Source organism: Ranitomeya imitator, chromosome 1 (genome assembly GCF_032444005.1).
Source record: "Ranitomeya imitator isolate aRanImi1 chromosome 1, aRanImi1.pri, whole genome shotgun sequence".
In the NCBI taxonomy this organism is placed as follows: Eukaryota; Metazoa; Chordata; class Amphibia; order Anura; family Dendrobatidae; genus Ranitomeya; species Ranitomeya imitator.
In genome coordinates this window covers 161,082,414-161,107,671 of record NC_091282.1, presented here as the reverse complement: position 1 = coordinate 161,107,671, position 25,258 = coordinate 161,082,414, and the positions used below count along the sequence as shown (strand labels likewise).

General features: G+C 41.0%; 1 protein-coding gene across 2 annotated transcripts in view; it reads right to left on the bottom strand.

Moving 5' to 3' along the window:
• The window catches only part of RHOBTB3 (Rho related BTB domain containing 3), a 153,436-nt gene that overhangs the window by 49,999 nt on the left and 78,179 nt on the right, over positions 1–25,258 (bottom strand). For both annotated transcript variants that reach the window (XM_069751976.1, XM_069751983.1), the window contains 4 exons: positions 23,410–23,515; positions 21,496–21,843; positions 18,376–18,482; positions 16,927–17,026 (listed from right to left, as the gene is read on the bottom strand). In XM_069751976.1, the coding sequence (XP_069608077.1) occupies positions 16,927–17,026; positions 18,376–18,482; positions 21,496–21,843; positions 23,410–23,515 (661 nt within the window). The remainder of the gene's footprint in view (positions 1–16,926; positions 17,027–18,375; positions 18,483–21,495; positions 21,844–23,409; positions 23,516–25,258) is intronic.

The following is a 25,258-nucleotide window of genomic DNA, read 5'->3' as shown; positions in this document are numbered from 1 at the left end:
GCGATTTCTCATAAACCCATGCTGATATGGAGTTAAACAGTTATTCTCATTGAGATAATCCAGAATAACATCCCTCAGAAACCCTTCAAATATTTTACCAACAATAGAGGTTAGACTTACTGGCCTATAATTTCCCTTTTTGAATATTGGCACCACATTTGCTATGCGCCAATCCTGCGGAACAGACCCTGTCTCTATAGAGTCCCTAAAAATAAGAAATAATGGTTTATCTATTACATTACTTAGTTCTCTTAGTACTCGTGGGTGTATGCCATCCGGACCCGGAGATTTATCTATTTTAATCTTATTTAGCCGGTTTCGCACCTCTTCTTGGGTTAGATTGGTGACCCTTAATATAGGGTTTTCATTGTTTCTTGGGATTTCACCTAGCATTTCATTTTCCACCGTGAATACCGTGGAGAAGAAGGTGTTTAATATGTTCGCTTTTTCCTCGTCATCTACAACCATTCTTTCCTCACTATTTTTTAAGGGGCCTACATTTTCAGTTTTTATTCTTTTACTATTGATATAGTTGAAGAACAGTTTGGGATTAGTTTTACTCTCCTTAGCAATGTGCTTCTCTGTTTCCTTTTTGGCAGATTTAATTAGTTTTTTAGATAAAGTATTTTTCTCCCTATAGTTTTTTAGAGCTTCAATGGTGCCATCCTGCTTTAGTAGTGCAAATGCTTTCTTTTTACTGTTAATTGCCTGTCTTACTTCTTTGTTTAGCCACATTGGGTTTTTCCTATTTCTAGTCCTTTTATTCCCACAAGGTATAAACCGCTTACACTGCCTATTTAGGATGTTCTTAAACATTTCCCATTTATTATCTGTATTCTCATTTCTGAGGATATTGTCCCAGTCTACCAGATTAAGGGCATCTCTAAGCTGTTCAAACTTTGCCTTCCTAAAGTTCAATGTTTTTGTGACTCCCTGACAAGTCCCCCTAGTGAAAGACAGGTGAAACTGCACAATATTGTGGTCGCTATTTCCTAAATGCCCAACCACCTGCAGATTTGTTATTCTGTCAGGTCTATTAGATAGTATTAGGTCTAAAAGTGCTGCTCCTCTGGTTGGATTCTGCACCAATTGTGAAAGATAATTTTTCTTGGTTATTAGCAGAAACCTGTTGCCTTTATGGGTTTCACAGGTTTCTGTTTCCCAGTTAATATCCGGGTAGTTAAAGTCCCCCATAACCAGGACCTCATTATGGGTTGCAGCTTCATCTATCTGCTTTAGAAGTAGACTTTCCATGCTTTCTGTTATATTTGGGGGTTTGTAACAGACCTCAATGAGAATTTTGTTACCATTTTTCCCTCCATGAATTTCAACCCATATGGACTCGACATCCTCATTCCCTTCGCTAATATCCTCCCTTAAAGTGGGAGGATCTGAAAGGCCTCATCCCCAACCATAACAAATGGAATTTTTGGGCCTTGAGTGTTGGGGAGAGGTCGTGGCCGTGGAAAATTAAAATTTTTGCCATACACACGTCGGCCCATATCCGAGATCTTGAAAGTCTGGGAATCGTTGCCCCGGCCAAAAGCTCCAATGTCCACGGTGATGAAGTGACAGTCCGCATCTGCTATTGCCATGAGCGCAACAGAAAAATATTTTTTTATAGTTGAAGTACTCCGATCCAGTTCTGGCGGATTTGATAATGTGTATGTGCTTTCCATCTACCGCACCCAAACAGTTGGGGAAATCACACAATCCAGAATTTCTCTGCAATTCCTATCCACATGTCCTCGGTGGGTATGGGTATAAATTCATCCCGGAGAACGTTCTTTAAAGCCCGACAGGTGTCCGCAACTATTCCAGACAGGGTGAAAATTCCAAGTCGGTACTGGAAGTGGAGAGATGATAAGCTCTCTCCGGTTGCCAGAAATCTGTAATAAAATAAAAAATAAATTACAATCAATTCTATTTATGGTGTTGTTGTTTTAAAGACATAAAGGAAAATACAAAGAATACATGTCAGACCAACAATAATTATGACTGGCATTTGTTTAGAATTATTACGTACCTTAATATAACCTGCAGACGTTCCTCTGCAGGAATCGCTCTACGGAGCTGGGTGTCCTGTGTCAGGATGGCTCCTTGGACACGACCAAGCAAATCCCGAAAAGAGTCTTGCGACATCCAGGTATATTCCGGGAATTTGTCCGGGTTGGCATTAAGCTCGCCATATAGCGTGTGATAGACTCCACGGCTCTCCTGGAGTTCGATATTGGGGTGTCGCCAAAAAAGCCGACGCCATGTCCTTCTCTGTCTTTCTCGATTTCTTTGTTGCTCCCAAGCAAACGCACAGGCAAGAAGCAGCTTGATGCTTAAATCCAGGTAGAAATCAAAGCTCTCCATGCGAATATCCATCATGACACAGGATACAGTAGCATACTGTTAAGATTTCAGCAGTCCTAGTGTCTATATATAGATATCCCATAATACACGTCCTCTGTAGTCACATTGGCGGTGTCTGGTTATCTAGATTTTTCTCCTGTAAAATTTTCCACCATGCACACAAAAAACGCAAACGCATGCAAAAGCATGAAAACGCCGCATTTTTTTAAACCACATGTGTTACCGTATGCTTCTAAAAAACGCATTTGTACACGTTTCCATGCGGTTTTTCCTTCATTTGCAGCTTAAATGCTGCGGATTCCAACACAAATGTGAAACTAGCCTTAGCCAGTTGAAAAAAAGATTGATCTCAGTGGGAAAAAGAAAATAATAATCTTGTAGTTACGATACCCTTTAATGGCTCACAAAAATAAAATAAATGATGCTACCAAACAATACTTTGAGACTTCTTAGGTCTATTCATCAGGCATGGTAGCATAGACGTGGCACAATAATTGGACATTTACCATATATACTCAAGTATAAGCTGAGATTTTCAGCCCATTTTTTGTTAGGCTAAAAGTGCCCCTCTTGGCTTATACTTGAGTCATTTTTCCAGGGTGTCGGTGGGGGAGGGGGAATGGCAGGAGTGGCGGCTGCCACATCATACTCACCTGCTCATGGTGCGGTCTCTGCACTTCCCTGCTTCTCCGATGGTCTCCGGCGCCTGCATCTTTTCTTGTGTTCGCGGTCACATGGTATCGCTCATTAAAATAATGAATATGGATGCAACTCCACTCCCATAGGCATGGAGCGCATATTCATTACTTTAATGAGTGGTACCATGTGACAGCTGAACACAGGAGGAGCTGCCAGCACCAGAGACCATCTGAGAAGCAGAGACCCGCACCAGAAGGGGGTGAGTATGACGGGGGAGGGCAAGCCATGCGATATTCACGTGTCTCCGTTCGACCGCCGCGCTGTCTTACGTGGCCTCTGGCTGTGATGTTCAGGTCAGAGGGCACAATGACGTGGTTAGCGCGCACCCTCTGCCTGAACGGTCACGGCAGAGACCAGGAAAACACAGCGGCGCACGACGGTGGAACAGGGACAAGTGAATATCGCAAGTGCCGGTGTCCTGAGCCAGCGGCGACTCAGCACCTGGTCCCCATAGGTGTCCCCACCTGCTCAGGCCCCGGGCACTCGGCGCCCAGTGATGAGAGGTGAGTATGTAAATTTTCCTTTTTTTTTTTTATCGCAGCAGCAGCATATGGGGTTATATTATTTAATGGAGCATCTTATGGGGCCATCAACCTTTATGTAGCATTATATGGGGCATAATATGCTATGGAGCATCTTATGGGGCCATCAACCTTTGTGCAGCATTATATGGGGCTTAAAATTCTATGGAGCATCTTATGGGGCCCTCAACCTTTGTGCAGCATTATATGGGGCATAATATTCTATGGAGCATCTTATGGGTCCATCAACTTTTGTGCAGCATTACATGGGACATAATATTCTATGGAGCATCTTATGGGGCCATCAACCTTTGTGCAGCATTATATGGGGCAAAATATTTTATGGAGCATCTTATGGGGCCATCAACCTTTACGGAGCAGCATATGGGGCATATTATTCTATTGAGCATCTTATGAGGCCATCAACCTTTGTGTAGCATTATATGGGACATAATAATCTGTGGAGCATCTTATGGGGCCATCAACCTTTGTGCAGAATTATATGGGGAATAATATTCTATGGAGCATCTTATGGGGCCATCATTAACCTTTTATGCAGCATTATATGGGGCATATTTTAATATGGAGCATCTTATGAGGCACATCATGAACTTTATGGAGCATTACATGGGGCTCCTGATTCAATATGGATATTCAAAAACACTTAACCTACTGATGTCTCAATTTTACTTTTATTGGTGTCTATTTTTATTTTTGAAATTTACAAGTAGCTGCTGCATTTCCCACCCTAGGCTTATACTCGAGTCAATAAGTTTTCCCAGTTTTTTGTGGAAAAATTAGGGGTCTCTGCTTATACTCGGGTAGGCTTATACTCGAGTATATATGGTAAATAAACAAACTGAGTTTAGTGAGTCAATCCTTCATTGGATTAGATTAGTGGTGTGAAAGTTGGTAGTCCCAAAATCCGTGTAAGATCAGAGCTCTGGTGCCCTCACTGTCTCTGAAGCAGATTCCTCAGATTTTGTAGGTGACACATGTCAGATCAGACTGAACTCCCCATGCCTACTGTGCTAGTCCCAGTTGGGCAAGTCTGAAAGCCATTCCTGAACTAACTAGCATGTTTAACAATAGAAACATTCAAAACAATGCTATTACAATCTAGCATTAACTGGGATAATAAGGGTAAAAATAGTCCTCCTCAACTCCTCAGGGTATATATATATATTTTTTAGAAGCGTTTGGATTGTGAGCTTCAAAAACCACGTGAAAAAGCACATAAACCCAAAGAAACTTTCTGATCATTTTTAAGTGAAAAATGGCTTGCTGTTCATATGTTCAAGATTTTGAGTATCTATTAATACCTTTAGGTTTTTAAAAATATTCTAAGTGATTAAAAGAAGTGTGTGGACCATTCTTTATGCGTTTTCTGCTTTGAAGATGCTTCATACTTTACAATAGAAATAAATCTGGATGGTACCTGGGCATCTTCTGAAGTGTTTTGTCAGCGCTTCTACCCAAAATTGCTTAGTTTTACTCATTGCTTAATGGACTTTAAAAAAATGTCTCCAAATGTCCCAAAAAAGCCACAAAAAAATGCCCCCCAAAACGACGCTTACAAAAACGTCACCAAAAAACTCTTGTAAACCTCCTCAGAAAATGCCCGAAAACTTGGAAAAAAATGCGTCAGAAAAAAAAGAAAAACACCAGAATTTCCTGAAGTGGTATCCACAGGGAAACCTTGTCATTCTTGCCAGCCTGAAAAAAATGTTGTATGAACATACCCTTATAGCATTTATTTCTACTTTAGGATTTTTAAAGATATACAATTATTTACATCTATGGAAGTCAGTAGAAGGCCATGGTCGCGTATTAAGTATTTGGTCAGCATTTTACATCAGTATATGTAAGCCAAATGTCACCCATTCAGAGTTTTAGCTCAAAAATACTGATGAAGGAAGTGTTGCTGAAGTGATTGCCAGCAGACTTTGGCCAGAGTCAAAAAAGCATTGGAAGTGACAGCTCATGATGCATAAACTAAATGTCTAATTTGTTCAAATAAAGCTGTTGGCTCATGTAAGACTGTTTAAATGATTAAGTAAGTTGCATACCTGCTAGTAACGTTTTTGAGAACGCCAATTGCGTACGCCCTAATTCCTCCTGTCATGCCAAAAGGGGAACCTCTTTACAACGAAATGGCCAGTGTATTTTGCAAGATTATTTAAAGGAGCACACCTCCTATACATGCTTTCTTGGTCTGAACAATCTTGCATATGTGCTCAGACAGGGCATTGACCAATCACTTTCACTATAGGTCTGCAGATATTGTACATGTGTAAACCATATACTGGGAAACTATGAAACATTCGAATATTTTTTTTGTGCCAGCAATCAATGAATGGGGAAATCCATTATTTATGTTCAGATGCTTAAAACCAGCCATGCTGCATGACAAACAGGAAATTGGCAGTCTCAAACAACTTCCATGAATATTAGGTACATTTTAACATTGGCTTGTCCTTATCACAGGTGTGTTCCTGCATATTTTACTTAAGTAGTGAGGCATGTAGGCAATGCTAATTCATGAGAAAAAAAAACAAATGTAAGAGGTTAAGAAAATAAATGCCTTGCACTTTTTAAAAAAATACTAGACCCATGTTTTCAAAATTAATTTAAGTTCTGAGAATTAACTGTAGAACTATTTCTATAGAAATCCGCCCTTGCAGTAATGTATAAAAACTGTTGTTCTTAAAGGTGCACGTTATATAGTATTTCTGTTTTGAACAACAACGTCAATAAAGGAAAATAGCACAAAAGGAGCTGCAGAAACTGTAAATATGGACTTTGGCTCAGATTAATCAATACTGACATTTTTGTTGTACACCAGACTTGTGCTAGAATAAGATGGGCAAAATTCATTAAGGAGGTCTGCACTTCTCAATGAATCTGGGGCATCTTTCAGCTGACATGTGCCACAGTAAGAATATTCTCTAGACAGAGCAAACAAAAAAGAAAAAATTGAGTCAGCACCAACAGCACGCTAGATCATCAGCACTTACTGGTCACAGCTGACTTTGCATTATATTGCCAATAGCGGAATTCGGGTGCTCATTTAAGTGAAGAGTGAGTCCAAACAAACATATTGGTATAGAAGAAGAAGAGCACTCGCCCTCTGCAAACTTTTTAAGTCTTTATTCTGGCATCGCATAAATAGCAGGAACATATAGGGAGAACAGTGGATCCAAAAGACGACGGCCGTTTCGAGCTACCGCGCTTCTACGGGTCTAGGTGGCCACTCATTCTCTAGATAGAGACTGGAGTTTATGTCTGCTGTAAGTTATACCATTTTTTGATGGTACAGTATAAAACCGTTGAAGTTGCAAAAAAAACTGTGCAACATTTCAAACAAATTTATGCCACAGTTCTGAGGAAAACTTCTTGATGAAATAAGAGCTTTTACAAATTTCCACTAAGATCCAATTCATACATACACCTTATATAAAACTGCACAATGCAATAAAAGTCCATACATGAGCTACAGTACACGTCCAGGTACTTTTGACCTGCAGGTCTATAAGGTTGTAAATGTGGTTTGGCCCGAGCCTTGCTGAGTCGAAGAACACTGTTGGCTTCTTCTTATCAGGATTCCATTGCTCTTTGACATCCTGATAAACCCAGCATTTGGCTTTATTCTATCTAGGAAACCTGACAGAACCATTAAGAGTCAAAGGTTAGGTTCACATGACCGATATCGCCACATCGGAGAAAAACAGTCCGATTATTCTGACCAGACTTTGATCAGAGTTAGATTGGAGTGGCATCACTTTTTGTCAGATGTGGAGAGAAACAAAAAACTTTTCTCCACCTTCTCTGTTTTATCAGTCCATGAAAATGCCATCAGAGTGTGGTCCAGTTTTTCTCATGGACCCATAAACTAGCATTGCAGATTTGATCTGACACTTGGATCAAAATAGGACATGCATCCGATTTTTTTCCACAGACCACTTGGTCCAAATTAGATAAGCTTGAACAATGGGCAGTGACTAATAATGGTATTTAACAGTGAGAAATGCAAGATTCTACATCTGGGCAAGTAAAACCAAAATTACATCTACAGAATGGGAGGAATAGAACTAAGCAACAGCACATGATAAAAAGATTTGGGTATACTAATAGATAACTGACTGCACATGAGTCAACAGTGTGATGCAGCAGAAAAAAGGCAAACAGTTCTGGGATGTATTAAGAGAAGCATAGAGTCTAGATAACATGAAGTAATTATCCCTCTATAACCCTCCTTTGTTAGGCCTCATCTGGAATACTGGAATTTTTGTGCTGTTGTGTTAAACTATTTTATGCGCTTTTATATTACTGGCAATTATTTTATGAAGATATCAGTGGCTGCTATTGTTTGGACTGGTGCTATTACATGAGTATTTTCCCGTGAACCTAGATAGGTGAGCCGATTGCTCCTTTTTCACATTTTAAACATGAGAATGACCAAGGGAAAAAGACCCCACCATTCCGGCTTCTTTACCTATGGCTGTGTGGACTCTTAGACGTTATAAAGAGCTCCAGTGGGTGTACTCTTCAGGTTTATCTTACAAAATCCTAACTGCTTTAACCTTATTTACCTTTTATTTTTAGGGTCACAGATTTGGTACTTTAGTAAGTATTTTCAAGTTTTGCGAAACTACTAATTCTCAGATCGTGTTTAGGGTCTAGGTCCACACTACTTAGTGTTAGACAGGGAACAGAAGGAATAACATTATTCCATGTTACTTGTTGGGTGAATGTTATGTTTGATAATTACACATGGCTTTCTGTATTGTATGATGCGTGCTGGTTGTGTGTATGGTGATGGCTTTGGGCTCTGGTCTTGTCCCAATTTTCCTCCTTTTCTTCACTCAGACTGTGGTAATGTCTGGGTCAGACACATTTTCAATGTATTGAGATGACGACTCTTAATTTGCAGAGTTGGAATGTGAGAGGGCTTAATTCCAAAATTAAAAGAGCCACTAGCCCTGGCTATTCGACAGGCTGATACCTTAATATATCTGACAGACATCGGCCCTTCCCCGACTTCCCTCCTAAGGTTGGTGGATGAATTTGGGTCATTTTTCTGGCTTAAAGGTTAATTGGCAGAAATTGGTTCTTTTCCCTCTATCACCTTAAAACAGTCCAAGCCAGACTCAAGATGTTTATGTACCCGTGGCTGATATTTTAAGTATTTGGGGATTATTGCTTCTCAAAAGGCCGAACAATTTATTGTACTAAACATGATTCTCTAATAGACAGAAGTAAGCAACTCAAGTGCCAATAACATCTCCCTCTAACTCTTATTGAATCTCTGTAAAATGATATACTTATCAAATTATTATATTTATCTAATGCCTCCCTGGTTATGATTGCTAGAGGAGCAATTTGCCTCTTGGAAAGTTTGGTGGGTACCTCTTACTGGCAAGGTGGGTACCCTAGAATAAATGTATCTAGTTTGTAAGCACCGAAACATCATGGGGCCTGGCGGCACCCAATTTATTCTTTTACTTCCTGGCCACTTAGTTAGCGTATACCCATTAGTGGATATTAGTGATGAGCGAGTGTACTCGTTGCTCGAGTTTTCCTGAGCATGCTCTGGTGATCTCCGAGTATTTGTTATTGCTCGGAGATATAGTTTTCATCGCCTCAGTTGCATGAATTACGGCTTCCAGATACACTGAATACATGTGAGGAATGCCTGTTTGTTAGGGAATTCCCACATGTATTCAGCTTATCTGGAAACCGAAAATCATGCAACTGAGGCGATGAAAACTATATCTCCAAGCAATAACAAATACTTAGAGGTCACCCGAGCGTGCTCGGGAAAACCCGAGCAATGAGTACACTCGCTTCGCTCATCATTAGTGGATATATATTGACACGAGCAATGCTGCCACGGTACTAGCAGGAGCGTTGATGAGTTCTTATGAAGGGTTAACTAATCTACTCTATAGATATAATGTAGTCTCATCAGCATCAATCCCCCTAAAGACAGTAGCTAAAGTGGGGGCAATAGCACAAAATATATTGAGGGGCTCAGATATGTCACAGTGTCACCCAGGGTGCTGCTTTGGTTTGATACTCACCTTCCACATTTATATTTTTTGCCTGATGTGGACCTCTGGGTGAGGTTTGAGGTATATATTTTCTCAGATACCTCTGACTTGCTCACTTTTAAGGATTTTCAAGCTAGATGTGGGAATCCTGATTGTGTCAAGTCCAGGGTGGATAAAAATCAATGTTTTTTTTAAAAAAATCAAAAAAATCGGATTTTTATTTAAATCGGATTTTTTTTATTTAAATCGGATTTTTTTCAATAAACTGCTTTTTGAGGAAAATATTTTACCATCCAAAGGTTCTTCCATCATGAGATAAAGCTGAGTTGTTTAACTCAGTAGAATAAAGGCTGTATATGTGTAACATTCACAATGCCATGTTCTTCCAGAGGTTTCTGTAGGATTAGTGGGCAGTTTCTCTCCTATATTATCACAGACGCTCGCTTTACTTACGCAGTTCTCAAAACTGAATTTGACTCCACAGAGGTCCCAGCCTCTTCTTCACGGCAAAAATGTTACAACATGAACAGAGTTGAGAAAAAGACCTTAATCCTATTGTTCTACAAACCTATGAATACAGAATCAACCCCTTCAGTGCCAAGTCCAAGAAGTTAGACAATATGTTTCTGATTGTTTGGAGTGGAATAGATCTGCACAACACAAGAAGAATGTGAATCTAAGTGTGAGGAGGAGGAAGGGCAAGCAGACAAGAAAATGAAAGTGAAACTTTGAGCGCAATACTGCAGCATAGCCACAGACAGACATCTTCATCACTGCACTTCTCATTATGTTGCTTCATTCGCGCCACCAGGCCTTGCATCTCTTTGTTGCATCATTTGCATTTTGCACGCATGCCTGCCTTACCGATAGGCGAAGGAGCTTCATTAAAGTATTCCCAAACTGGGTCTCTTTTACGGCCTGCTGCCATTATAAGGAAAGAATGTAATAAACCTCAGATCGTACACACAAACAGATCCAGACTTGTCTGTCTGTGGCTATGCGCACTGCGACCTGGGTGAGTGGCTTAGACACGCAGTGCGCATGCCCAGGAATCCCAGCCCCGCAGTGTGAATAAATCATAAGACACTGAGGGGCTGGGATTCACAAGCAGGGCGGCCGCACAGGCGCAGTCAGCGAGACTGCATATGAGGACAGACGGGCAGCGCTCACTGCGCCTGCCCCAGACAAGACAAAAGAGCGCAGGCGCCGGCAGATTTCAAAACAAACAGCGCTGAGGAGGCGGCGCCAAGAAGACTTAAGCGATGGCTGTGTGGCATCTGCAGCAGGGGGGAAAAGGCCTGCCTCCAGGACTGAAGACAGGTATTTCGGACAAATTAAAAAACAGATTATTTCTGCATTTACAGCACCAATAACTAAAAGAGCCATCTTGTCAGAATGCAGCATTACTGCTGCACAACGTGGCTCTTTTAGTTTCAAACGCCTGGGGGGGTGACAGGTTCCCTTTAACCCCTTCATGACCCAGCCTATTTTGACCTTAATGACCTGGCCGTTTTTTTGCAAGTCTGACCAGTGTCCCTTTATGAGGTAATAACTCAGGAACGCTTCAACGGATCCTAGCGGTTCTGAGAATGTTCTTTCGTGACATATTGGGCTTCATGTTAGTGGTAAATTTAGATCAATAAATTCTGCGTTTATTTGTGATAAAAACAGAAATTTGACAAAAATTTTGAAAATCTCGCAATTTTCACGTTTTTAATTTTTATTCTGTTAAACCAGAGAAATTTTGAAAATCTCGCAATTTTCACGTTTTTAATTTTTATTCTGTTAAACCAGAGAGTTATGTGACACAAAATAGTTAATAAATAACATTTCCCACATGTCTACTTTACATCAGCACAATTTTGGAAACAACATTTTTTTTTGCTAGGAAGCTATAAGGGTTAATATTTGACCAGCGATTTCTCATTTTCACAATGAAATTTACAAAACCATTTTTTTTTAGGGACCACCTCACATTTGAAGTCAGTTTGAGGGGTCTACATGGCTGAAAATACCCAAAAGTGACACCATTCTAAAAACTGTACCCCTCAAGGTGCACAAAACCACATTCAAGAAGTTGATTAACCCTTCAGGTGCTTCACAGCAGCAGAAGCAACATGGAAGGAAAAAATGAACATTTAACTTTTTAGTCACAAAAATGATATTTTAGCAACAATTTTTTTATTTTCCCAATGGTAAAAGGAGAAACTGAACCACAAAAGTTGTTGTCCAATTTGTCCTGAGTACGCTGATACCTCATATGTGGGGGTAAACTACTGTTTGGGCACATGGTAAGGCTCGGAAGGGAAAGCGCGCCATTTGACTTTTTGAATGAAAAATTATCTCCATCGTTAGCGGACACCATGTCGCGTTTGGAGAACCCCTGTGTGCCTAAACATTGGAGCTCCCCCACAAGTGACCCCATTTTGGAAACTAGACCCCCCAAGGAACTTATCTAGATGCATATTGAGCACTTTAAATCCCCAGCTGCTTCACAGAAGTTTATAACGCAGAGCCATGAAAATAAAAAATAATTTTTCTTTCATCAAAAATTATTTTTTAGCCTGGAATTTCCTATTTTGCCAAGGGTAATAGGAGAAATTGGACCCCAAATTTTGTTGTCCAGTTTGTCCTGAGTACGCCGATACCCCATATGTGGGGGTAAACCACTGTTTGGGCGCATGGCAGGGCTCGGAAAGGAAGGCACGCCATTTGGCTTTTTAAATGGAAAATTAACTCCAATCATTAGCGGACACCATGTTGCGTTTGGAGAGCCCCTGTGTGCCTAAACATTGCAGATCCCCCACAAATGACCCCATTTTGGAAACTAGACCCCCAAAGGAACTAATCTAGATGTGTGGTGAGCACTTTGAACCCCCAAGTGCTTCACAGAAGTTTATAACGCAGAGCCATGAAAATAATAAATACGTTTTCTTTCCTCAAAAAAAATTTTTTAGCCCAGAATTTTTTATTTTCCCAAGGGTAACAGGAGAAATTTGACCCCAATAGTTGTTGTCCAGTTTATCCTGAGTACGGTGATACCCCATATGTGGGGGTAAACCATTGTTCGGCACATGCCGGGGCTCGGAAGTGAAGTAGTGACGTTTTGAAATGCAGACTTTGATGGAATGCTCTGTGGGCGTCACGTTGCGTTTGCAGAGACCCCGAAAGGAACTTATCTAGATATGTGGTGAGCACTTTGAACCCCCAAGTGCTTCACAGACGTTTACAACGCAGAGCCGTGAAAATAAAAAATCATTTTTCTTTCCTCAAAAATGATGTTTTCGCAAGCAATTTTTTATTTTCACAAGGGTAACAGGAGAAATCGGACCCCAGTAATTGTTGTGCAGTTTGTCCTGAGTACACTGATACCCCATATGAGGGGGTAAACCACTGTTTGGGCACACGTCGGGGCTTGGAAGTGAGGGAGCACCATTTGACTTTTTGAATACAAGATTGGCTGGAATCAATGATGGCGCCATGTTGCGTTTGGAGACCCCTGATGTGCCTAAACAGTGGAAACCCCTCAATTCTACCTCCAACACTAACCCCAACACACCCCTACCCTAATCCCAACTGTAGCCATAACCCTAATCACAACCCTAACCACAACTCTAGTTCCAGCCCTAACCCTAAGGCTATGTGCCCACGTTGCGGATTCGTGTGAGATTCTTCAGCACCATTTTTGAAAAATCTGCAGGTAAAAGGCACTGCGTTTTACCTGTGGATTTACCGTGGATTTCCAGTGTTTTTTGTGCGGATTTCACCTGCGGATTCCTATTGAGGAACAGGTGTAAAACGCTGCGGAATCCGCACAAAGAATTGACATGATGCGGAAAATACAACGCAGCGTTTCCGCGCGGTATTTTCCGCACCATGGGCACAGCGGATTTGGTTTTTTTTACTTGGTACTGTAAACCTGATGGAACACTGCTGCGAATCCGCAGCGGCCAATGCGCTGCGGATCCGCAGCCAAATCTGCACCGTGTGCACATAGCCTAATTCTAAAGGTATGTGCACACACTGCGGAAAACGCTGCGGATCCGCAGCAGTTTCCCATGAGTTTACAGTTCAATGTAAACCTATGGGAAACAAAAATCGCTGTACACATGCTGCGGAAAAACTGCACGGAAACGCAGGGGTTTACATTCCGCAGCATGTCACTTCTTTCTGCGGATTCCGCAGCGGTTTTACAACTGCTCCAATAGTAAACTGCAGTTGTAAAACCGCAGCGAAATGCGCAGAAAAACCGCGGTAAATCCGAGATAAATCCGCAGCGGTTTAGCACTCAAATCCGCAGAGGACCAGAATACGTGTGCACATACCGAAACTCTAACCCTAACCCTAACCTTAGTTCTTACTCCAACCTTAGTGGAAGAAAAAAAAAAAATTCTTTATTTTATTATTGTCCTTACCTATGGGGGTGACAAAGGGGAGGTCATTTAGTATTTTTTTATTTTGATCACTGTGATAGGTCACAGTGATCAAAATACACTTGAAACGAATCTGCCGGCCGGCAGATTCGGCGGGCGCACTGCGCATGCGCCCGCCATTTTGGAAGATGGCGGCGCCCAGGAAAGAAGACGGATGGACCACGGGAGGCTCGGTAAGTATGATGGGGTGGGGGGGAGAACAGGGGGTGGATCGGAGCATGGGGGGGTGGATCGGAGCACAAGGGGGAGGATTGGAGCACCGGGGGGCGGATTGGAGTGCAGGGGGGGTGGATCGGAGTGCAGGGGGGGTGGGATTGCAGCACGGGGGTGAGCGGACAAGAGCACGGGGGGAGCGGAGCTGTGTACCGGACTGATCGGAGGACTGGGGGGGGGGATCGGTGGCGGTGGGGGGGTGCAGACCAGTGTTTCCAGCCATGGCCGATGATATTGCAGCATCGGCCATGGCTGGATTGTAATATTTCACCACTTTTAATAGGTGAAATATTACAAATCGCTCTGATTGGCTGTTGAAAGTGAAACTGCCAATCAGAGCGATCGTAGCCACGGGGGGGTGAAGCCACCCCCCTGGGCAGTACTACCACTCCCCCTGTCCCTGCAGATCGGGTGAAATGGGAGTTAACCCTTTCACCCGATCTGCAGGGACGCAATCATTCTGTGACACAGCATATGCGTCACAGGTCGGATTGGCACCGACTTTCATGACGCATACATTGTGTCACAGGTCGGGAAGTGGTTAAAGGGAAGGTGCCACCAGTTTTCTTGTATTTTGTTTTTTTGTGAAATTAAGCTTAAAATAGTAATTAAAATGTATTAATGCAATGTTTGCACTGTTTGCAAACATTTCTATATGAAAAATATTATATATTTTTCTACAAATATACATATTTACCACTAGGGGGAGCATTTTCCGTTTTAGACCTCAAGCAGCTATAGTAAGATTTAGCAGCTCTGCCCCAGGGATATTAGACCACCCAAAAGGGGAGGGAAAAGGTGATGTCAGCAGTTACTGCCCAAATTTTTCTGCTAACAGTAAGAATGAAGAGTAGCATCACAGGGCAGCACCATTTTGTGTGTGACTGCCCTGTGACCTGCTATCACCAGCATCTACTGCATCAGAGGCACAGCTTGGTTACAGAGGAGCAGAACACCATGGACTCAGCAGCATTTTTTGTGAATAACATTCTTGCCATCCCCCTTCCCCCACCTTAATCCCTGTCCTGTCAGCTGCCCTGCTCTCTCTCTCCAGGTGTCACCTCCCTCTCTGCAGGCTGTGAGTGCAGCTTACCAGAGATCACAGGGACTGTGTGTGAGGGGGAGGCAGAGACACAGCAGGAGAATCACACAGGGCAGCATGTGAGGAGCAGAGGACGTGCCTGCTTGGAGTACAGAGGAGCAGTGAGGGCTTCTTCTGTCCTGCGATAGAGAGCACAGGGCTATAATAAAATGGCAGCTAGTCACACCTACAGCAGTGAATTGTGCAGCCCACAGAGGCGTGCCCAGCTCACTGCTAATGCTGCTGCAATGTTACAGATAGGAGATAATAGACCGGCGCGGACCCTATGTCCATGGGGTGCCGTAATCTGACACTGTTAGTGCCCTGCTACAGCTACAAAACCAAGATGTCAGCCCCCAGTGCATTCTTTAAACTCATATAACACATGAAATCTGTTTCACATGCATTTCAAACTTCCTTATAGCAGCATGTTATGCTACATTACAGTGATTTATTAATGACCTACAAACGCGGTACCTTCCCTTTAAAGACCCTGCAGTATAGGGTTTGGGTGTGTCAGTGTGGAATTTGCATGGTGTAGAGCAGACAGCTTTGCAAGAGCTCTGTCTGTGTGAGGGAACACAGAGCCCAGCGGAGCAAACTACTGGCACCCTACAGCGTAATACGGTGGTGCGGTCGCCCTCGGCAACCGGACGCATTTATGGACTGTTTTGTTTCCTGGCTGTGATCCGGAGAGTACCGTTTCTTTAGTTTATACGTATTTGGACATTAAACCTACGTTTATTTTTTAACTTTCCTGGGTCACTGCCTTATCACTGCATAGCGTGGACACAGCTGCACTACACAAATAATGGTAATATTTTCTTATTTGGTGCATTTCCTCCTTGAACAATGTAGCCTCAACTACTATCACAATATACCAAACAGACTACATATTGACAAGCGCCATGTACAATAATAGACAATGTTTTTCCATTAGGAGACTTTTCAGGAGAACCAATGGGGTTCAAAAGAAGCCCAGGGAGGACTCTGAACAGATTCTTCCATATAGGAGCATCGTCATCTCAGTAGATGGAAGAACATACAGTTTCTATGGTGATCGCAACCATAATAGACCTCTTTTATCTGAGGTACTCCGTTATCCCATTTACGAAACCAGATTTTAACTCCTAGTTAGTGTGGTTTTGGATTATTTACATAATGTTCTTTCAAATGCATATCAAATAAAATTATAAAATTATGTTTTTATGAGATAGTTTTTATATGTCTACATAACTCGTTTTTACAATTTCTGATTGGTGGCCAATGCCCACACGGTGTTAGTAACTGGCTACATGGGATGCTTTGCTAACTTTTATTTGAATACGTAAAGGGCGCTCGCTATTTCGGGATGGACCTTGCCATAACCACACAACTTTGTGTCTGTGTGAAATTGTCACTTGCCAGTGCCTATTGGGCATAAGTATAATTGGAACCTCTGAGAGGGAACTGCAGAGCTGTCTATTGGGTTTTCCAGCACAATCTGAGTTGAGAAGCATTACTCCAACAAGTGGAAACCTTTATAGAAATACAATATAAAATGCAAATATAATACGTTACAGTACCTTGTACCTGGAAGTGCAAATCTGCCAGTGACATGTTGTTAAAAAAGAATCCAAAAGATTCCCATAATGGCAATAGCTTCTGACAGTGTGAACCTGTACCCTATCGATTAGAGAAAATCCATCAGAAAGGTAAATCATAAGATGTAAAGTATGCATCATATGTCTTATGTACACCTTAGGTCTTCATGTGAGCAGTGTTAAATTCTACTGGCTAAAGCCCTTTCGCAACTCATTTTTTTTAGTATAAGAAAAACAGAAGATCTGTTGTCATTTCAAAATGTTTGGGAGTTCCTCCAAAATTTACATGCAAGTGTACCTATAAGAATTGATGCTGATCTGAAGGCAAAGGGAGGTCACACCAAACATTGATTTGATTTAGATTTCTCTTTTGTTCACTCACTTTACATTTTTTAATTGGTAACAATAGACTTCTAACACTTCTATATTTTATAGCATTCTTATTCTGCAGAATTTTTCCACATCAGCCTACAATTTTTGCATAGTACTGTATGTAGAGCAAATGCATTGCATGCACATAATACATTTATGGGTATAAGCTGTGTCCACTGTATGTACATATTTTAGCTGCACCGTAAAAAGTGTACTCTTATTTGGGTCAATTTGAGAACCATGCCCCCTTTCAGTTAAACTCCACCTACTGTCTAAAAATTTGGTGCAGTTGGCTGAAGGTGCTCTAGGATACTGAAACCAAACCAAATGACTTCAATTTTGAATGCTGAATGACAGGACAGGAAATAAAGTACCAGTGTGTGAAAGTCCTAAACCTTCAGTAATATTTATGGTTCTTAAATTTACATTTGCAGCAAATCACCTCATCTAATCTAGTCAAGCCTACTTCTAGTTTCCTTCTATTCCTATTTTCAGGAAACGTAAAGCCTCAAAACATCAGGAGCTGTATTCCAGTAGCCGGCTACATCTCAAAATAATAAAAGTGAATAGGGGTAATGCAACTTTTAGAAGCAATTCGCAAAAAAATATCCGAAGTGGTGGAACTTCTTGAGACTCGCTTGTCACAGTTGCAGTACTCTCAGGTTCACAATGCTATCCTATTCATTAGTATGATGCTATGACGTAGCAGCGACACCTAGCAAACTTTGGTTGCACACCAGATGTCGTAGCCAAAGTCACCATGTAGCCCCTTAAATGAGTTCAGATAGATCAATATATAAACAGAATGGTCCCTGTAGTGCAACAAATAGGGTCTTTGGTTATTATTGCTGTACATAGTACTACAACTGTTTCCTGTTCAAGTAAGCAATTTTTGTTCTGTATATGTAGCTGTCCAGTCCTTTGATAGGCCATGTATTTGTTTCTAGAAAACTTATGGCTAAAAGTACTTATATGATCGATAACTAAACATGTGAATGGAATTTCAGAGCTGAGAAAGTATAAGAACATTTAGGAGAAAATGTATGAGAAAACACTTACGGTTTCATATATTATGCTTTGCACTATGCGGGACACGTGTGCTAGTTCTTCAGCATCTTTCAATTTTTCTTCAAGATGATGTTCTAGCAGTTGCCATTGTGAGGCACCTATATCAACAAGGCATTGTTATAGCTACAAGAGTCACCAGTGAAAACAGACTAATATTATATGTATACTATACTCTACTTTGCACATACACACTGACAAGCAAAAAGATAACAAGGTTTTCAACTTTTGACTTTCAGGCTTCATATCTCACTGTCTACTACAGCTTCGAGACTACTATTATTTTATAGACAATCATCTTGGCTATCTCATACATAAATTTAACTTGCAACTATTTAGTATAAATAGTTATGCAGATTTTTCTGATGTCAATTCATGGTTACAGTGTTGCTCCTGGCGATGGAAAAATCTTTTTAGTCCTGTGTACTGCAAATTACAATCTGTTCTCACATTTCATAATAGCTCAGTGTGCTATTAGGTTTATTCCCAAGTGAAAGGTCACTTGTTCGAATAAAGGAGCAGCCATGAAAAAGATTTCCCAAGAAAAGAGAAACCGCATCATCCAGCTCATTGATAGCGGTCTCTCAGCCAAGAAAATTGACAAACTGCATCGTGTGAGTGCCTTGACAGTTGGAAGAATACAAAGTGAAGTCCATCCATCCATTCAAAAACCAAGAAGTGGACATCCAGGCAAAATATTGGAGTCAACAAGTCCCATCAAGGTCTCATTGACAAGATCAATCAGTTCTGTCACAACAAACACGGCAAGCACCATGCGACGCACATTACACAAGTCTCAAAAGGTGGACCGAAAAAAGGTGATGAAGCCTCAACTTCAATATTGTCATAAGAAGCATCGGGTCAAGCTTGCAAAAAAGTACGAAAAGTGGACAGTAGAAGATTGGAAACGGGTGATTTGGAACAGTGAGATGAAATCTCATGGGTGCAAATGGGCCTGAAAGAAGCAAAGGAAAAAGGGCCTAATGGATCAACAATTTGAAGGAACTGTCAAGTTCGGTGGAGGAAGCCTGATGATATGGGGTTGTTTCACAGCCAAAGGTGTTGCATACTTGACCAGGATCGATGGTGGTCTTAATGCTGAGCTATATGTGAGTATCCTACAAGATGAGTTACTTCGTACACTTAAGTATTATGGGTATGAAAAGGACAGCATTGTGTTCTAGCAGGACAGTGACCCAAAACATACGTCAAGATTGGCGAAGAAATGGATCAATGACAGAGAAGTAGAGGTTCTGGATTAGCCCCCACAGTCCCTAGACCTCAACTCAATCAAACACTTTCTGGTAGAGTTGAAGAACAAGCTGTATACATATCCAACTGAGTCGACCAGTATGCACCATCTGTAGGAACGTTTAGAAGAGACCTGGGATCAGATATCGGTCGAGACTTGAATTTGATCTAGAGCCTGCCCAAGGATTCAGGCAGCATTTAAAGCCAAAAGGTACATTTTCAAAATAATAAAAATTTAAATTTAGAGTTTTAGGAGCCAAACAGTAACAATGCAGTGACATAACAAGAATCTGCATAACTAATATATGCTAAATAGTTGCAAGTCAAATATGTATACATGAGACAGCCAAGATGATTGTGCATAAAATCATGGTAGTCTCATGTTCGAAGCTATAGAGAAGAGTAAGATATGGAGCATGAAAGTCAAAAGTTCAAAACATTGTTACCCTTTTGCTCATCAGTGTATATATATATATATATATATATATATATATATATATATATATATATATATACATATATATATATATATATATATATATATATATATATATATATATATATATATATATATATATATTGTAAGAAGTTGTCAGGTAAAGCGGTTGACACCAGCTATGTGTCACCGAGGTGGCTGGTCTCAATGATGTAAATCCTGGGAAGTCTGTACCAGTAACACTAGAGTGTGTTGTGTGCTGGAGATGAACAGTTGTGTTTGTGACTGAAAGCATTTAAAGCGGCTTAAGTTCTTCCTGTCTGCGATACTGAGACTGGTGAGAAACATTCTTTTCATCCTGCCTTTTCTGACTGTTTTTGCTGTATCCTTAATAATAGTCAACCTTGTTTTCTGAGATCTTACATTAAGATGCCTAAACATAAATCAGGGTAAATCAAAGTAAAACAAAACTCCATAAACTGCAGCAATAATTTTCAGGAAAAGTTCATGGGCAGTTGATAGTTGAGGTCTATTGTAGGATGTTACATGGTGGATACAAATATGCAAAAATAGGATCACACACAATTATGAAGTGAAATAACAGTTTACTTAAATGGCTTGGCCTTGGCCACTGTTTTTTTTTAAAGTGTACTATGATGGAACATGATTTTGTGCTACTTAAGTATTACTTAAGTATTACACGTTCTCCTCCTGCACTTGTCAGTATAGCCTTCCTCAAAGACAGCACGGCTCTCCTGTACATACAATGTATGCTAGGTGTAGGAATATGTGAAACATGTGACCAGAAAAGTCCTTCAAACGCCTCCAATTGAAAAACACCTCACATGGGAAAGCATTTTTTGTATTGAGGAGGCTGACGTTCTACTTCTGTACAACAAGACCAGGTTTCATACAGTAAGAGTAGGGTTACACTTTTGCTTCTGCAGTACAATCTGACTAACACATTTTGGCAGAATTCTGGAAAAAAAACTGTTTGAAATTTTGTAAAATCTTTGAGCAACTTTTCGCAAGACAAAGGTTGGAAGACAAATCTCCATCCATCAATTCAGACTAGCTGCTCTACCAACAGGAGTCAATAAACACTGGGGCACACATCCCTCTTTACATACGTAACTCCCATACTCCAAACATGGCACCAATCTACTTCTATGGTCACAGTCACCAGCCCGAATAGGCAAACAGGGATCAACTGTCGAGTATTTATGACATATTTTGTGAACATGCCTTAAATTCTTATGATGGCAATACTCCTGTAACAGTGTTTGTGAATCCAGTCTCAGGGTACATCCAATGTACAACTTTCCCACCCACGTTTCCATAGAAGTCCAAAATTGCTATTACAATAATGAGAAAAACCCATAACAGTATATATAATCAGTAGAAATGTAAATGGATAACTCTGGTACCTGAGTAAATGAACTGAAGGATGTCTGGTAAACATTTATGGAAGAGAGGGTCTCTAACAATGACTCTTACTGGAGACTTCTTGGCAGAGACTCCTGGCACCTGATACACTGAGAACAGGGTTTGGACTAACTTTTGTGAGCAGGAGTCAGGCACATCGTTCATGGGTGTCACACCAAACAGCAGCCTAAATACGGAGCTCACACTAGATAGCACGACTCTATGAGCAGCAGATATCGGACTCAAGTCAGCAGTGCAGAAGACCACATCCACGCACTGGCAGTGATCCAGCAGCTTTTTAATATCAGTAATATATCGCGAGGGCTCATCGTTCAAGGCAGGCATCTTTTCTGTCAAAAAATAATACACAGAGCTTATAAGTAACATCAGTTCGTCTGGTAAATAATATTTCTTTTGTGTGGGACACTGCTTTAGGGCACGTTCACACATTCAGTATTTGATCAGTATTTTACCTCAGTATTTGTAAGCCAAAACCAGGAGAGGAGCAATCAAAGGAAAAGTATAATAGAAACACATCACCACTTGTGTATTTATCACCCACTCCTGGTTTTGGCTTACAGATACGGAGGTAAAATACTGACCAAATACTTAAAGTGTGACCGTGGCCTTAATTGGAATATTAATGGTCAGATTTTCTCAGAAACAGTACCACATTTTCTTTGACCGAACCCTTTATTGCCGGTCAGTCTCATTTAAATGAATGGGACTGAGCTGCAAGCCCAGACTGTTAAGGATGACCTGTCAACAAACAAAATGTGAGCAGTTTTAGCTCTTAGTTCCTTCCTGCTGCCCCCTTGAGTATTTACTTAAAAAAAATCTGCCATATAGTTTCAGAGATATGGGCCTCTTTAGTCCGTGCCAATTTTATGGTCTTTACCAAGGGAGATGGTACTCACAGAATAATGCAGAGCAGTCTAAAGACACACCCCAGAGGATCATGTGAGCCATGCCCCCTTGTAAAGACCATACAAATTAGCACTAAATAAAAAGACCCATATCTTTGGAACCATATAGCAGATTTAAAAAGATAAAACAAAAAAATACCATTCATAGACCAATAACTGATTTCTGAGATACCTTAGATGCTGTAAAGTGCAAGACTGAAGATTAAAGATGGGGCAGACTACTACTCCCGATCAGCCATTCCAGCTTTGTGCAGGTCTATGATCTTGTCCCTGATGTCTCTTTGGTCTTGCCCATGTTGTGGAGGTTACAGTCTGACTGATTAATTGAGTCTGTGGACAGGAGTCTTTTATAAAAGGTGACTATGTAAGACAGCTGTCTTTAATGCAGGTAACAATGTGTTGATTAGGAGCATATAACTGGTCTATAGGAGCCAGAATTTTACTCTTAATGGTTGGTAGAGGATCAAATACTTATTTCTCAATGCTATATGCAAATAAATTTATATAAAGTTTATACAATGTGATTTTCTGGATTTTATTTTTGATATTCTATCTCTCAATGTTAAAATTAACCTACCCTTAAAATTATAGAATGCTCATGTGTTTGTCAGTGCGCAAACAAAATCAGCAAGGTATCAAATACTTATTTCCCCCACTGTATGTGTGTGTCACTGACCTCTATATATCTATGTATTCTATGTGTATATATTTTTGTTCTATTCTAACCTGTTGCTCTATGATTTTATTGTATGCGGCACATGAATTGCCGGCTTTTTAAAAGAGACCGGTGCGTAAAAATTGGTCCGAGTGCTGTGCGATTATTTTTATCACACCCATAGTCTTGCATTGGCGAGTCTCGGCCAAACACGCCTGGAAAAATAAACACTGACGTGAGATTAACACTTATCCGAGTGCTATGCAATGTTTTCTCGCATAGTACTCGGCCATATTCTCCGGTAGTGTGACTCCAAACTAAAATAGATACTTTACCAGGTTGCCGCAGTTTGGGAGGATAAACCTTAAGGTCTAGATTCTTCTTTTTTCTTTTAGTTACAGCTGATTTCCTGTTCATAGTCTGCCTTACAAAGTATTCCAGCTGCAAATCAAAGTAAAAGACAATCATGGTGACATTTGGGAGAAGTTTCTTACTATGAAGATACCCTTCTTACTAGAGATGAATAAGGCACATTGATTGATTGATTGATTGATTATGAGGTTTTACATATGGGCCTTAAGGTACCTTCACACATAACGATTTCGTTAACGATATCGTTGCAACGTCACGCTTTTTGTGACGTAGCAACGATCCCGCTAACGATCTCGTTATGTGTGACAGCGACCAATGATCAGGCCCCTGCTGGGAGATCGTTGGTCGTTGGGGAATGATCAGGACCTTTTTTTGGTCGCTGATCACCCGCTGTCATCGCTGGATCGGCGTGTGTGACGCCGATCCAGCGATGTGTTCACTGGTAACCAGGGTAAATATCGGGTTACTAAGTGCAGGGCCGCGCTTAGTAACCCGATATTTACCCTGGTTACCATTGCAAAAGTAAAAAAAAAAAAAAGTACATACTCACATTCCGATGTCTGTCACGTCCCCCGCCGTCAGCTTCCTTCACTGACTGTGTCAGCGCCGGCCGTAAAGCAGAGCACAGCCGTGACGTCAACAAAAACGAAGTCTCCGAGCACTAACAATTACTGGGAGATCACCCGAGCGCGCTCTGGAAAACCAGAGTAACGAGTATACTCGCTCATCACTAATAGAGAGTAATATGTCGATGGCACTCAGGATAGTTTTCTGTTGCTCTGTGTTACGCAAAAGATCCAATGCACAGAAAATAGATAACACCCCGTAGTACACTTCTGTCTATATGAATGCTAAAAGCTGAATTTTCAAAAAAACTGTCTCCTTGATTGCACCACGGGTGCCATGATTATAGCAACTTGACAGCATTCCACCTGACAGCCATCATGCTTTTCTGTGTGCTATTGAGTATGCACTCATTACCATAATTGGCTAAAGTGTATTTCAAGGATAGATCAAGTTATCTCTGCAAATCATTTGCTAACAATTTGGTTAGAAATTTGCTTACAAATGTTGATTTGGGGCTCTGCGTGCTTTAGGTTGTGTTCTATTAGTCTGCGAGACATGTTCTTTGGAAAGGACAGACCATACTTATGCATGTCTGAAGTCTGCAGTGCTGGATGTAATGTTCTGATGGACATGTAAACCTTCACTCAAAACTGTATTGGTCACTTGATTCCTAATGCAAATTTCAACACCTTTTTAAATCATCTTGATGACAATGTTCCACCATTTTGCGGCAGAGTGTCTGTAAGGCCCCTTTCACACATCCATTTTTTGCTATCAGTCGCAATCCGTCGAATTTTGAAAAAAATGGATCCGGCGACTGGTGATGCTGGATCCGTTTTTTTTCTCATAGTCTTGTATTAGCGACGGATGGCCTCACGTTTCATCCGTCATTTGTCGGATCCATTAAAAATTGTATGTCCGGCGGCCGGAGACAACAAACAAAGTAACTTTTTTTGTGTAAATGGACAGTTTTTTTAACTGAACATGCTCCGATCCAATTAGCCAGATCCGCTAGTAGGATCCATCTAAAAAACGAGTCAGTCGCATCAGTTTTTCACAATCTGCGATGGATCCATCGAGCCAACGTATTATGACTGACGGCAAAAAACTGATGTGTGAAAGGGGCCTAAGTCCTTCATCTAAGCTGAGTGATGTGCAAAAAATGTTACAAATCTGTAGAGATCCTGCTTTAGATAATTCGCTCTCCTCTATCCTCCCCCTTCCCCTATTGTTAGAAAGAACAGC